Source organism: Gossypium raimondii, chromosome 3 (assembly GCF_025698545.1).
Source record: "Gossypium raimondii isolate GPD5lz chromosome 3, ASM2569854v1, whole genome shotgun sequence".
Lineage (NCBI taxonomy): Eukaryota > Viridiplantae > Streptophyta > Magnoliopsida > Malvales > Malvaceae > Gossypium > Gossypium raimondii.
In genome coordinates, this window is record NC_068567.1 from 58,838,455 (window position 1) to 58,853,907 (window position 15,453).

General features: G+C 36.1%; 3 protein-coding genes across 11 annotated transcripts; 1 reads left to right on the plus strand and 2 right to left on the minus strand.

Annotated features, from left to right (window-relative positions):
- Positions 1-1,142: 1,142 nt before the first annotated feature.
- Positions 1,143-8,925, plus strand: LOC105795031 (monosaccharide-sensing protein 2). 8 transcript variants are annotated; one of them, XM_012624464.2, is made up of 8 exons: positions 1,143-1,383; positions 3,615-3,682; positions 5,193-5,224; positions 5,298-5,455; positions 5,677-6,243; positions 6,443-7,362; positions 7,516-7,703; positions 8,330-8,925. In XM_012624464.2, exons 4-8 carry the CDS (start codon positions 5,377-5,379, stop codon positions 8,787-8,789), a joined length of 2,214 nt encoding a protein of 737 aa, XP_012479918.1. In that variant the 5' UTR covers positions 1,143-1,383; positions 3,615-3,682; positions 5,193-5,224; positions 5,298-5,376; the 3' UTR covers positions 8,790-8,925. The 8 variants fall into 8 exon arrangements, with proteins under 8 accessions (XP_012479918.1, XP_012479917.1, XP_012479924.1 ...); XM_012624463.2 differs by having other exon boundaries at positions 5,319-5,455; XM_012624470.2 differs by lacking the exons at positions 1,143-1,383; positions 3,615-3,682 and adding an exon at positions 4,773-5,109.
- Positions 8,926-9,459: 534 nt separating this feature from the next.
- On the minus strand, positions 9,460-10,885 carry LOC105795032 (homoserine kinase). Its single transcript, XM_012624472.2, has one exon. The coding sequence runs from the start codon at positions 10,748-10,750 to the stop codon at positions 9,659-9,661; it is 1,092 nt and encodes a 363-aa protein (XP_012479926.1). The 5' UTR covers positions 10,751-10,885; the 3' UTR covers positions 9,460-9,658.
- Positions 10,886-11,550: 665 nt separating this feature from the next.
- Positions 11,551-14,746, minus strand: LOC105795035 (probable anion transporter 5). Of its 2 annotated transcripts, none has more exons than XM_012624473.2 (2): positions 14,487-14,746; positions 11,551-13,374 (listed from the first exon to the last, which is right to left on the minus strand). In XM_012624473.2, exon 2 carries the CDS (start codon positions 13,217-13,219, stop codon positions 11,891-11,893), a length of 1,329 nt encoding a protein of 442 aa, XP_012479927.1. In that variant the 5' UTR covers positions 13,220-13,374; positions 14,487-14,746; the 3' UTR covers positions 11,551-11,890. The 2 variants fall into 2 exon arrangements, with proteins under 2 accessions (XP_012479927.1, XP_012479928.1); XM_012624474.2 differs by lacking the exon at positions 14,487-14,746 and adding an exon at positions 13,851-14,268.
- Between the last annotated feature and the right edge of the window lie 707 nt (positions 14,747-15,453).

Genomic DNA, 15,453 nt, shown 5'->3' on the forward strand with positions numbered 1-15,453 from the left:
ACATTGAACACCAAGTCAGTGAAGTTGCCAAAACCTGACCAAAATCTCCAAACAAATGAAGTTGCCCACTCTTCTGTCTTAAACAATCGTAAGCTGCCATTACTAAAAGCTTTTCACCTTTCCTTGACTTGGAATCCTTCCAAGATTTACAGTTCCAAAACATGTGAATCTTGGAAACTAATGAAGTCAGCTTCGGAAGTAAAGTTTTCAAAAACAGATCGATAGTTGAACTGATTTGTTGGTCTAATCAGTTCATCTAATTTGATTAAGTAAATCAGTAAAACATCATTAAAAAATAAATATATATTAAAAATCCGATTCAACTAGCCCATACTGGTCTTTGGGTCAATAGTTTCAATGCTCCTAGCCAGTTCCCGATCCAGTTCAAACAACCTTACCAAAAAACCAAAGTAAAATCTATCATCAAACTTAATTTGCCGGTTTTAGATATTATTTTACTTCTTTCCATTGCATTTTACGGTTTGTCCAATGTTGTTTAAGTCGGGCTATAACATCCCTAAAATCACTGTGCTAATAAGTGATGAGTTTTATTGGGAATATGCATAGTGAAATTTCTCAATTAAAAGAAATGTGATACATCAGTAATAGTAGAGAAGGGTATTGGATACCTAAGGAAGTTGAAATGAGTAGTATGTTGTGAGATATTAATTTGAGATATAGACTAAATTATAAATAAGTGAAAAATAAATGGGTCAAATCATAAATATTGAAAAAGTTGAGGGATTAAATAAAAAATTGGAAAATTTGAGGGACCAAAGTTATAATTATATTAAAAGTGAGAATGGCTCAATTGTAAATATTAAAAATTGATAGGGCAAAATGATTATTTTGCAAGTGAGACATTTTTGATAAAATCACCAAAATGCCATTGGACATGTGTGTTGAATTTGAGCCAACGGATTTACCTTATAAGGAAGGATTTGATACAGGTCATTGGATCAAAGATAAATATATTTATTATTAAATATAATTATTAATTAATGAAATGTTGGCACAATATGAGCCCTTGGATTATGATGGAAAGTGAGATGAAATATTAGCCATTGGATTGAGGTTATTGTTATAAGATATTTTATTTTATATTATTTTACGATATAAAAAGAGAAGAATGAAGAATTTTCTTCACTCATCCACGCATCACACATCCATAGCTTGAAGGAAAAGAGAAAACTTTGATTTTCCTACAAATTAGTCCCTCTCCATCTAATTTCATACTTTCCACCCAAAATCTTTTATTTCTAAGTGAATTTCCAGGGTGAAGTGTCTAGCAGTATCAAAAGTTTAGTTTTGAAGATAGAATTCATGAATTCATGGATGGAGGTGGGAGAAAGTTAAGAAAGTGTAAGAAGTCAAGGTGACAAGGTAAGAGATCAAGAGTTCTCTTGTGAATTTTGTGATTTATTGAAGTAGAGATGAAAGAGTAATTTTTTGTACTTCTAGAGTTCTGCTTATTTTCAAAGGACTAAATTGAATTATGTGATGAAATAAGTGCGGTGTATGTGAATTTAATTAAAAATAATATTAGTGTAAAGGACTTCATGAGAGTTGATGTCTAGAAATTATGAGAATTAAAGTTAGTAAGTGATGTGTTAAGGGAGATGAAAGATGGAAGTATGAATAAGTTTATGTGTACATGATATGCAAGTTGCAGCAATGGTCCGACTTCAAAGATTTATCAAAAACTGAATAGACTGAATTAGAAACAGAGTTTTAGATGCTCAGAAATATTAGTGGGTCTAGTTTCTAGTTTTATATAGAAGAAACGATGTAATCATTTAGAATAAATTTTGGTCAGATGATTTCAGGCTCTCCTGTTTTCACTTTGAAAATTCATTAAATTTAATTGTATAAAAGGAATTAATTTATGTAATTTATATATCTAAAATCTTAATGAGTTCATTTTCAAGAGAAACAAATAAAATATTATACTAATTATGTATTAAAAGATAAATATTTTTCAATGGAAGAAAGTCTATAAAAGTTGTCTAGCAGTAAAAACGAGAGGATCTTTTATAAGAAAAACCTATATTAGTGAGAAGATAAAACTTGATTATCAATTTCAATGTATGAGATATAAATAAAAATGTTTTGAAAGCTAATCATTAAGATTTATGGAATAATTGTAAATCGAGTGGTTTGAAAACTTAATTAAATATATATGATTATGAAGGAAAATATTATGTGTATTTTGCAAGTATAAAATGATAAGAATTATTTGTGAGGATACTTGGAAAGTGAAGTATAATCGTAAAAAGAGTTTAAAAAGAAATCTGCATAAGTGAATGAAATCGTGTAATGGCCCTTTTAAACAAGGTAGAATCAGTGGGATAAAATTGACATTGATGGTCACTAAACTAATTATAAATACGATTAAGGCAAGCGCACCTATCGAACAATAGTATAGTTAAGGTGAGTAGGGAATATCGTATTCACGAGGACTAAAAGAACTAGTAATTACTGTTTTTCTATTATTTATCCGTCAAATTAGAGTGTTTGTTTTTAATCTAAAATTACTAAACGCAATAGAGAATAAAATAGGAAAATAATTGAAGATACCAATGAGATAGACTATACCTAGGAAAGAATCCATCTAGACTTCACTTATTATTATGAATCTGAATTTAAACGATTTATTTACTTGTGTCTTGATCCTTAGAAATTCTTAAATTATGTTAATATCTCTTTCAAGAGTAAGAACAACTGACTCTAGGTTGATTAATTGAAATATCTGTCTAATTAAAACCCCTATTGTCGCATTAACTCGATCTATGGATTTCCCTATTAGATTTGACTCTAATTCGGTAGATTTATGTTGTCTTATTTCTAGGATTGCATGCAACTCCACTCAATTATGCTAGATCTACTCTTAAACAGAGACTTTTGCTCCACTGAAAGAAGCACATTAAACATGAATTAATATCTTAAAAATATTAAAACACGAATTAAGCATACATAAATGAGAACAAGAATCAAGTATTTATCGCGTAAAAACAGAAATTAAATAATAAGATTCATCATAGGTTTCATTCCCTAGAAACAGCTCTATTTATTCGATTTTGACTCGTTTTTCGCTCCTTTCACTCCCTAGTGCTCTCCTAAGTATAGAAACATGAATTTAAAAGATTAGAAGCATCAAATTCACTAATTTACATAATTAATCATCCAAAAATGCATTAAGAATGAGATTAAAATATGTTACTTTTATAGCTTATCAGACATACCATAGGAATACTTGAACTCTCTTGTGTTATTCGCACTCCTGTGCCTGTGTTACTTGCATTTTGGTGTTGGGGTTTTCTAGCACTTTTATGCTCCAATTTATTACATGCATCCTTCTCGGTTCTCCATCATTTACTAAGGGCTAAGTGGAGAAAATAACAAGTGAAGAGGTGATGAGTAAAGAAAATGAAAAGTGAGATAACTGGTGAGTGACAAAATTATTTATAAACATGTTACATGTATTAGTTAATTGATATATCTTTCCAAAAATGAACTAATGTAATTTAATGATATTAATGTTAAATTAAGGTTAAATACTTAGATAATGTTACTAAACTTTCATGAAGTTTAACGCGTTGCTTTTAAACGTGTAGTGTGCAGGAAGTAATCGTGTGTAAAGAGTTCAATCGAGGCAATTCAAATCACATCTCATCAAAGCAAGGTTTGCAAATTAAGTACTTGAATTATGGACATTAGAGTGACATGTAATTAAGATTTCAATTAGTATGAATGTGAAAGTTAAATAGTGCCGAGTTTAGTTCAAGTGGAAATGTACTAAGTACATTGTGGTCATTAGTTATAAAATGAAATTGTGATATTTTGGATGGCTTATTTGGTCCTTGAGTGAAGTGTTTGGCTTGAAATGTAATATTCTTTACTCGAGTTTAGGTTAAGAGGTGTTACATGGACCGACTGATTGGGTAGGGAACTTATTGGAGTATCGGCCCAAAAAAAAGGGGTTAGATTAGTCGATTCATGAACCACTCAAAACTGGTTGAATTGAGCTTAAAAGTTGGTTGAATCAATAGTTGAATCGTTTTTTTAAAATTTATTTAATAAGTCGTACAAAAAATATATGGTATAACCAGTTTAACTATCGGCCTGGTTAGATCGAGAATACCAGATACGGATTTAGAATGAAGGATTGGATTAATTGACTTACAAATTGTTTCGAACAGAACTAAAAAATCGATTCTTTTAATATATATAAATTGTCATGATTTTTTGACAATTTATTCAATTAAATCAAATAAACTGATCGAATTGATTAAATCGATAACGTAATAAGTTGGACCAAGAATTGGATTTTTGAAAACATTGGTTTGTCTTAAAAATACGTTCGAAAATTAGACGTAGGATTTATTAAATCAGCTAAGCAGTGTTGGGCCGGTGAGGTTTAAACCTAGGCTTTTTGTTATCGAGGGCTCAGCCCATTCCACAGCTAATATTTATTTTCTTTGCAAAGATAAAACATACTTTTAATTTATCAAATATGAATGTTAATAACTTAGATGAATTTATCTATAACTTTAAATCTTAATTTTAATTTGTATATAATTCTAATTTGAAAATTAATTATAAAAAGTAAAAATATTTTAATACGAATACAAATTTTTATTAAATATTATTAATAAATAAATTCAATTCTCATAAAGTAGTTTTTTAGTTTTTAGCACTTAATTATTATTATTTTCTTTTTCCGACTTCAACAAGAAAACAATTACATACAACTTATATTTAATGGATTCACACATGGGATTGAATGATATACCTTAAAAGATCTTTACGTGGACACGTTATAATAAGTCGAAGAAGAAGACCCTCAAGCTTCGGATCTGCAAAAAGATCAATAATGGCGTTTATTGGAGCCTGGCAATCGTACCCATGATTCGTCAAGGTCACTTTTTCGTTGATTAGACAATCCCCTTTATGTTTTTCCTAGGATAAACTGTTTTCGTAATAAAATCTTGCCACTCAAAGTTCCCCCACATGTTTTCGTAGTATCTGCAAACTGCTCTCTCTTTAGGCACAGCAAGGAACTTGTCAAAGGGGGGCTGTAAGAACTAATTTTGCTCTTATTGTTGATGGGTATTTTTTTTGTTTTTTAATTTTCATTTGGTATATCATTGTATATTTTGTTTGACGCTAAATGCTGTGATGGCAACTTGCAGGGGTGTTTGTATTACTGCCTTTGCTTCCCTAGGTAAATTTTTTTTTTTGTGTGTTTCAAATTGGATATGGGTACATTGGGTTTATTATTTTGATCCACGATGTAGATTGTTTTGTTTCACTTTCAGGGTTACATTGTTTACTACTAACTTTTGAGAGGATTGGGGATTTTTGTTTTCTGTGAAAATGAGTGGAGCTGTGCTTGTAGCTCTTACAGCAACTATTGGTAACTTATTGCAAGGATGGGATAGTGCCACCATTGCTGGTAATTTACTTCTTTATAGTTCTTAATTAGTTTCATGAATTACTATATATATGTAGTGCAATATATGTGAACTTCACTCTTTTAGACTAAAAGGTTCAGTTTCACATGTCACTGATCTATGGTAAACATAATTGACTTGAAGTTTCAATGTGAAGCATGTGTGATTTGGCTATCACTTCAGATTCATTAATTAGTTATCCTCTTTGAATTTCATGCTGTAGGTGCCGTTATGTACATAAAGAAAGAGTTTAAATTGGAGAGTGAACCAGCAATAGAAGGCCTAATTGTAGCAATGTCTCTCATTGGAGCTACCTGCATTACTACATGTTCAGGAAGCTTGTCAGACTGGCTAGGCCGCCGTCCCATCCTAATTATTTCATCCCTCCTTTATTTTCTTAGTGGTATTGTAATGTTATGGGCTCCTAATGTTCCCACCTTACTTTTGGCAAGACTTTTGGATGGATTAGGGATTGGATTGGCCGTAACTTTGATCCCGATTTATATATCCGAGACGGCACCACCAGAAATAAGGGGATTCTTGAATACCCTTCCGCTGTTTTCTGGTTGCCTTGGGATGTTTCTTTCATATTGCATGGTTTTTGGTATGTCGTTAACAACATTACCAAATTGGAGATTGATGCTTGGAGTTCTTTCTATTCCTTCCCTCGTATACTTAGCATTAACCGTATTCTTCTTGCCTGAATCACCAAGATGGCTAGTAAGTAAAGGTCGAATGAGCGAAGCAAGGAAGGTTTTGCAAAGGATACGCGGCAGGGAAGATGTTTCTGGTTAGTTGGATTGCATTCACTCCTTTTATGTTCCAGTGTTCCTTTACTACCTTTATGCACATTGTACTTGCCACTGAGTTTGTGTTGTGTTTCCATTTATGAGTTCATGTGTGCACACAAAATAGGGGCTTCTCAAAGGCTATTAGTCTCTGCATATGATGAATACGATACATCTTGTTGATATTATTTAGATGAACAGGTGAGATGGCTTTGCTAGTTGAGGGGCTTGGTGTTGGAGGTGAAACATCAATAGAGGAGTACCTCATTAGTTCCATCAGTCGGGATTCTAAATATCCTGATACTGCCGGAAAAGATAGAATCAAGTTATATGGACCTGAAGAAGGTCTTTCCTGGACGGCCAAACCTGTCACTGGACAGAAAAGTTTTGGTCTTTTGTCTCAGCAACTTTTGTCTCAGCAACCAAGCGTAGCTCAGAGTCCTCTTGGGCTTGTGGATCCTCTTGTCGCACTCCTGGGAAGTGCCCATGAGAAGCTTTCTGAAGCAGGAAGTGTGCCGCGAAGTACACTTTTTCCATTTGTTAGCAGCTTCTCTGGTTTGGGAGGTCACCAAGTTAGAGCTGAAGAGTCTGATGAGGAGAGTGTTACCAGAGAGAGCGATGACGAGCAATCTGATGACTCTGATGACAATTTGCGGACTCCTTTGATCTCTTGGCAGGCCAGTGCGGAGAAGGACATGGTTCCAACTGCCCAGGAAAGTGTCACAAGCGCGAGACTTCAGGGTCCATTTCTTACAAATGCTGGAGAATCTCTTGGTAGCATGGGGATTGGTGGTGGTTGGCAGCTAGCATGGAAATGGTCTGAAAGAGAAGGGGGATTTCAAAGAATCTATATGCACGAAGAGAGTGTACCTGGATTGAGGCAGAGGTCAATAGTTTCTCCATCTCGTGCTGATGTCCTTGCAGGCTACGACTATGTCCCAGCTGCTGCTTTGGTGAGTCATCCAGCTCTTTATTCCAAGGAGCTTATGAAGCAGCATCCGGTTGGACCAGCTATAGTTCATCCAGCTGAAGCTGCGAAGGGACCAAGTTGGAATGATCTTCTTGAACCAGGAGTCAAGCATGCTTTGGTAGTAGGTGTGGGAATTGAAATGCTCCAGCAGGTAATGTGGCATAATCTTTTCCAAACTTATACCTTGAAGTGGAGTTTGATGCATTACTGTCAACGTTGTATACGTATTGTAGCAAAAATATTTTCCTTCTTTGGAGCCACTTGCTCATTGAAGATCCTCCTTCTCTTTCTTTTTAAAATGCAGTTCTCTGGTATGAGCAGCATTTTGTACTACATTCCCGAAATTCTTGAACTGGCAGGAGTTAGAGGCCTTCTTTCAAACACTGGCCTCAGTTCATCTTCTGCATCACTGCTTATCAGCTGCGTTACGACCTTTTTGATGCTTCCTAGTATAACCGTTGTCATGCGGTTTGTGGATGTTGCTGGTAGAAGGTAAATTTGTTCTTTATTTTTTTTTAAAGTTCCGTTTGAATGACAACAAAGCCTTACCCTAAAACACAAGATATCTGTGCAACAAGGAATTTAAAACACAAGATATCAGCACACGTTTCTACTGGCAAAATTGGAGTTACTGTCACAAATGTGCCGATAATATGATGGTGGATTTGTTGATTATTAGTGTCTATTTGATGGTATAGAAAATGAAGTTTGACTGCTAATGTGATTCCATTGGATTATGCCATACATAAGCATCACTGTTGAGTCAGGTTTGACTGGATGGCTCATGGACAATATGGTTTCCCTAAGTAACTTACCAAAGTAATATAGTCCATAACTTAATGAAAAAGAACCGAGAAATGCCGAAAATTGTTCAGGTTTTACTGCAGCAATAGAGTTAATAATACGAAATGTAAGGCTATGCAGGTCTTAGCTTCTATTTGAAATATATATATTGATGCGCGTCAGGTCCCTGGACATGCATGCACACATTCTAGAAGCTACTTTAATGTAAAGTTGCAAAGAAGTTTGACATTGACCTGCTGGTTCAGACTGTTTCCCTCTGTTGTTTGATCTCTTCTCATATTTTTACTATGGTTCCTTGTTCCCTCTTTCTGCAGGAGGTTACTACTCATCACAGTCCCGCTCCTGGCATTATGTCTTTTCATCTTAGTCATAGGAAGCTTTGTGAAAATGGGGAGTGTTGTGCGTTCAGCAATCTCAACTGTTAGTGTCGTGCTCTCCTGCTGTGTATACGTCATGGGGTTCGGGCCTATTCCCAGCATTCTCTGTGCGGAGATCTTCCCAACACGAGTTCGTGGCACCTGCATTGCCATAGTTTCCCTTGTTTACTGGATTTCTAACATCATTGTCGCATATTCACTACCGGTGTTGCTCAAAACCATAGGTCTTGCCGGTGTCTTTGGGATGTTTGGAACCGTGTGCCTTGCATCATTTGTGTTTGTGTTTTTAAAAGTTCCAGAAACCAAAGGCATGCCTCTTGAAGTCATCACGGAATTCTTTTCCGTTGGATCAAAGCAGGCTATAACTGCTAAAAACACGGGTTATTCTAACTGCTAAAAACAACCGAGTTTGGTGAATTATCTGTTCGAAAGTTTACTGTGTTTTTTCTTTTCTTTTTTAAGCATTGTGTATACATTTAAGACATATTGTGAAGATCATGATGATCTCTGAGTTTATTTTGTTATTCATCAAAGCTCATCGTATAGGCTACCATTTTTTAAAGCAAAGGCAAAAATATTAAGATCCCATAATCATTATTCATAGCTTTCCTCACAACAAAAATTAAAATATGAAAAGAAAGACCCCATATTCTGCTATTGATCATCTGGGACTGTCAATAAGCCTCTAGAGCCAACTCTGTCGAGCCTTTTAACCATTGCCACACTTCTTTAAGAAAAGCTAACACCATCCTATGGCCAATCTCCTTTCCCTTTTCTTCATTGTCAGCCACAGCCAGTGGTACAGCCGAAAGCCCCTGCCTTAACACATTGGACATGCTTTTGCACCTAAATAACACAGTATAAGCTTGAAGATGGCTGCTACAAACAGCCTTTCTTCTTCTTTTTTTGCCTTTGGGATTTTGCCTGTCTTCTTCAAAGTTCCATCGGCTCAAAGCAGGCATATTGGGAAACTGAAAGTTTTGATCTTTGTTCATAGTTCATATTCCTTTTCAATTCCAGTATATGTTTGATCACCATAGTATATATGTTTGCAAGACATAATAATGTAAACACCATAAAGATCTCTGGGTTTATTAAAGCTCAACGTATAGGCAAACAACTAAACTAACAATTCTCGAAATCAAAAGGCAAATATTAAGATCCCATAATTATGATTCAAAGCTTTCCTCAGTTCGAAACAAAAAACAAAAAACAAAAAACAAAAAGGAAAAGAGAGACCTGTGATTCTGCTATTGATCATCACTATCATCTGGGGACACCTTCAATAAGCCTAGCCCCAACTCTATCCAGCTTTTTAACCATTGCCACCGATCTCAAATGCCCTTCTTCTAAAAACGCATCCACCATTTTTTGCCCAATCTTCTTCCCTTGCTCTTCATTGTCTATCACAGCCACCGCCGTCGGCCCAGCACCACTAATAGTACACCCGAAAGCTCCGGCCTTGATAGCCGCCTTCTTCACAGCTTCCATCCCCGGAATCAGGGGTGCTCGTTTAGGCTCCACGATCTTGTCCGACGACAATGCTTTCCCTAACCCCACGACGTCGCCCTCCAACACCGATGCTACCAGTGCACCCGCTTGGCTGCAATTCCAGACGTGGTGCGGCATCCCAATTTCGGCGGGCAAAGCCGCACGCATTTTCTTGGTGGGGGCCTCGAATTCCGGGCTGGCCAAGATGAAAAACAGTTCTTGATTCTGGGGGAAAATCAGGGGCTTTAACTCTAGAGGATCGTAGCTTTTGATTAGGACGAAACCACCCATAACTGCAGGAGCGATATTATCGGCGTGATAGCCGGAAACTTTAGCTTCGGATTCTAACCCAGCGAGAACCAGCTGATCAACTCCGAGTTTAGCACCGAAGAGCTCGTTGACCGCCACTGCAGCGGCGGCGGCGGAAGCGGCGCTGGAACCGAGTCCACTGCCCAAAGGTAAGCCCTTTTCGAGTTTGAGTGAAAGGCCGAAAGAGCGAACATTCAACATTTTCATAGTGGCAATGGCAGCGATGCCGGCACAGTTGAAGAGAGGATTGGGAGAGAGTTTAGAGGACCCAGAGATCTCTGAGATGGTGACATGACCGGGGCTGACAGAAGGGTCGATGCTGAGGGAAACGAAGTCGCCTAGACCATCAACGGCAGCGCCGAGGAAGTCAAAACCTGGGCCGAGATTGGCTACCGTGGCGGGAGCGAAGGACTTGACGGAGGTGAAGACAGGCTCGAGCTCTGTAGTAGTGGTGGTGGAAAACGAGGCTTTGCATTTGAAAATGGGGACCCTTTTGGTGGTGGATAAAGGAAAGGTAATGGGTTTTAGAGGGGATTGAAATTGGAAGCAGATCGCCATTACAGAAAGTTGAAACTTTTGGGGAAATTAGGGTTTTAATTAAAAGGAAAACAAACTGAAAGTGGCAGTGGTGGGATTTGTGGAGATTCTTTTGGATTGAAAGAGATACTCACCCCAATAGCTCTGCTAACTGCTAAGCTAACCACAAGGCTTGCTTAATTATCATCTGATTAACCACACGAGTTAATTAGAATTTATTTTAGCAACCATTAAATTTATTAATATTAATAACAACGAATTCGATATTTTTTATTATATCAATTTAAAATATTATATAAATATTAATATTTAGCAAACGATTAAATTCCTTTTTATATAAAATAATTAGTTAAAATTTTTAAAATTATATTGATTTTGACATGCATGATTTATATGTATAAAATATAAAATATGATGATTAGATCGTTAAAATATTAATCATATCATGATATATAAAAGAGAGTAAAATTACTTTAATTTTATATTAGTATAAGTAGACATGTCCATGGGTGGCATGGCTCAAAAGGCCCGTCTGAAATGTGAGAGAGCTGGGACAAAAATATAGACTTGAAATATAAGTTTAGAAAAAAAAAATATTATTTATAATCAGGCTAGGCTTCGAGTAAGTCATTTTTGACCTAGGCCTAACTTGACCATTTGCCCTAAAATGACTTACCTAAGACTTGACCGATTTATAAATTGGGTCTTATTTCTGTCCAAGCTCATATATTTAACCTATGTTTTTATCTAAATATTCTCACACGTTCAAGTAAGGCACAACCTATGACAGACGGCAGCATCAATAATAATGAAATTTAAAGTGAAAGAGAAAATATTGAATTTCATGGGGGAAAACGTGTTTGGTTTACATGATACCAAGAAGAATTTCGGGGTTTCAAAACAACTGCCACATTGCAAATCAATCTCAATATGTATGATCATTCCATTTGCAAAAAATCGAACTCACTGTATAAACCAAAATAACACATACAACAATAAAAGAATGATTCCTAATGGCCACTGTTCTGTGTTAATTTCTTTGAACCTTCTATATAGTCTTCTGAATTTCAGTATACCCTTCCCATCACAATGATACATTTGCAGTTGAAACCCTTGAACCTCACCAGTTAAACAAAGTACAAGTTTTACATTGACTTGGTTTCAGTCAAAAATCCTTTCCCCTGTTGAGAAGACCAAGAATATGAAAGAACTGAATATGCACAGCCATCCAGGAATGAAAAACACTGCTCTCCAGCTTTCAGGACTGGATAGACCTGAATATTCGATTTTAGCCGCTTCAAGAAGCCGACCGGTCATATCAACCCCGATAATCCCAGCTAGAGTACCTGCTGTGTTTGAGACACCCATTACAATTCCTGCATATCTAGGTGCAATATCCATATGGTTCACTGCAAAACCAGCTCTACCAAGTGCCAAGAACCCGAGTGCTACTGAAGAACATAAAATAGCTCCACCAGATGTTCTGAAGATCGGAAGTGCTAACAGTGCAATCGAAGCAACTATAAATCCTACAGTGTTCAAGAACTTCCTAGTTTTAGTCACTGACATCACTCTTTTGGTGACCAAGTGGTCAGCGACAATCCCACCTATATTCGAGAATAAGAACATGTTTAAGTAGGGCATCATCTTAGAAGAACCCATTTCCTGAAGACTCAGCTGGAGGCCCTGCTCGAAGTATGTAGGCAGCCAGTTCATCAATACGTAAAGAGCATAGTGGAATGTGAAATTGTTTACCACAATTGCCCAAACTGGCCTGCTGATTAAAATCTTCTTCCATGGAATTTTGGTTGCTTTGACAGTACTTCCTCCATTCTCCAATTTTGTCCTTGGACTTGCTTCGGTAGGTAACAAAGACTCTCCAAATCCAGCAGCGGCGGCTTTTGGATGCTCAGATCGAGGGGGATCAGTTGCATATTTAAACCAAAGCACAGACCAGAGGACACCTAATGCTGCTTCTGCAAGAAATACAGATTCGGGACCTTTTAACTTCACCAGGCTTGGAAGGAAAAGCATCCCCATAGCTGCACCTAGGTACATCCCAGAAGTTGTAATTGAAACAGATCTCGATCTCTCATGTGGCGGAACCCACTGTGCTAAGACAGTGTGGATTGAAGGGAAGATGAAACCTTGTGCTACACCAACAAGCAACCGAGCAACGACTAAGATTGTGACTCTATTAGGATCTAGCGGAACCAAGAAACAAGTCAATGACCATAATACAAACGAGAGCAGAAGAACCTTCCTTCCCCCAATCTTTTGAGCAGCCCATCCTCCAGGCACTTGAGAACAAGCATAACCATAGTAGAATGTGGAAAGTATCGTGCCTTTGCTTGACTGGTTAATCCCAGCAGCATCAGCTGCAACTGTGTATGCTATAGAGAAGCCGACGCGTTCTATGTAACAAACGCAAGTGCTAACAAAGGTTAAAATGACAATTAAGTATCGATTTGGGAGATTCATCCAAGTCATAATTCACTTTCCTATAGGAATCTTAGTTTTGCTAACTGTCTTCAAACAAATAGACCATCCAGCAGTTTGGTGTTTCAATCGTCGGTAGCAACCACTTTACAACAAGACAGTAGTTTTTTCAATAGTGTTCCAAGCCTTCAAGATACTAGCCAAGCCTGAAAGGAAAAAAATTATTCAAATGTTACAAATACAGTGTAAAGCACCATTAAATCAACTTGCAAAAGCTAAATGTTAACTAGACATCAATTAAGAAAGAACTCATGCTTAATTTGCTATATTACTGAAATCTTAAGTGAAAACATTGGCTGCATCAAAACAAAATATTTCTAGAGGCGAGATTGCTGGTAAGGAAATGAAGTGAACTTGAGCATGAACTGCATCCAGACGATAACCAATAACTAGGATTAATAGAGTAGCATGTAATCTGATTAACAGAAGTTTGAAACTAAATACTGCTTAAGTAATGTAAAAGTAAAAACTAATATGAACATGAAACTTCTTGAGTTAAAAATTGGGAGATACAAATTTAGTAACTCATATTTGTTCCCAAGAATATAAAGAAGTTTATAAGTAGAAAAAAAATGGAAAAATCAAAAGATGAAACCGTGATATTTTCCCACGAAATCATTACCAGAGGTAGAGATGACATTTTCCCAAATTTGGAATTGAAGTGATCAAGAAAATTGCAGACAGCATTTGCAAAGCATGAAAAATGGGATTGGCATTTTAATCAAGATCTGGGAAAATGCAAGGGTTTCATTACGTTAAACCATTTTTTTTATCAGTTATATACAAGATGAATGAACTGATCCACGTACTAACAAATTCAAAGAAACAGAACAAGAAATTGGCAAGAAAGTAAACAAAGGCAAAAAAGAAAACATCTTTTAAGAAAAGAAGTAATTCAAGCAGAATCAAAATACAAGAAGAAATGATCAAATTCCGATCTCATGATATATAAAAGGGGATAAGAGAACTGAGTTTTAGTTAAAGTATTCGGTTTTTCTTTCCCCCAGAAACTCACCCGCTGGTCAACTTTAACGAACAAGACGAAATTCGAAAAAAAAAAAAAAAAACCCAAAAAATCTCGAAATTAGAAAGAAAAAAAAAACCCAAAAAATCTCAGTAACTAAAATCCAACACTTCTCATTAAAAGACGAAGCAAGAAATGGAATTAATAGGGAAAATTGAACAAAAAAAAGTGACTCAATTGAAGCAATAAGAAGAAAAAGAAGCAGAAACAAGAAACAAGAAGAAGAGAACACACCTTGGGATTGTTTGGGAATGCATCCAAGAAAGAAAAGAGCGAGAATGAGAGGGGTTAATGTTTCATGTGAATGTCAAACATGCAAGGACATTGATATAAAGAAAGATATATGAACAAAAAACAAAGAAGATAGAAAGATAGAAAGAAAGAGAGAGAGGAAGTCAAACGTGGGGGTTTTTGGTTATCTTCTCTCTCTTTCCTTCAATGTCACACATGAGATGAGAAGCCTTCTTCCCTATACAGCCAAACCCTTCCTGGTCCTCTCTCCTTTACTGTGTCAACATTAACATTTAATAAGGGGTAAATTCTGAACTTAAAAAAAATTACTATATAAACACTAACATTATGGATTTGTTATAATATAGCCACTAAACCATGTAAATTTATGTTGAAAGTGTAAGAGTTTGTGTATTTCTATGGTGGTTGTGACAAGAAATTCTAACTAATGGGAGCGGGCTCACCGGCATATATCTAATGAAAGCTATTGTGTTCGTTGTGGATTTCCCATTAAGACTAGCCTACTTGCCATACGAGATTGTGAGTTCTCAAAAGCAATTTGGAAGACGGTGATTCTTAATTCAATCATAAATATGTTCTTTTCATCGAATCTGAACATGTAGTTAACCAAGAACTCATTATCTCAAGAGGAATTGATAATGAAGGAAGAAAATTGGCCGACTTTGTTTGCAATATTGTGTTGGCTGTTATGGAAAAGCCGAAATACTTTCATTTTCAATATATAATAGCCATAGTAATGTTCTTGTAGGTAAATGTTTAACTTGGGTTGGGAACTTTGTAAACTCAAAATTATGTGAGTTTCATTGCATTCAGAAGGTGTCGGGATGATTATTAGAGGCTGCTGAAGAAAGGGTGGGTTAAGTTGAATATAGATGGTGCATTATTGAAAAGCAATAATATTGCTGCAATTGGAGGCGTGTTTAGAGGCCATGATGCCAATTGGATGTGA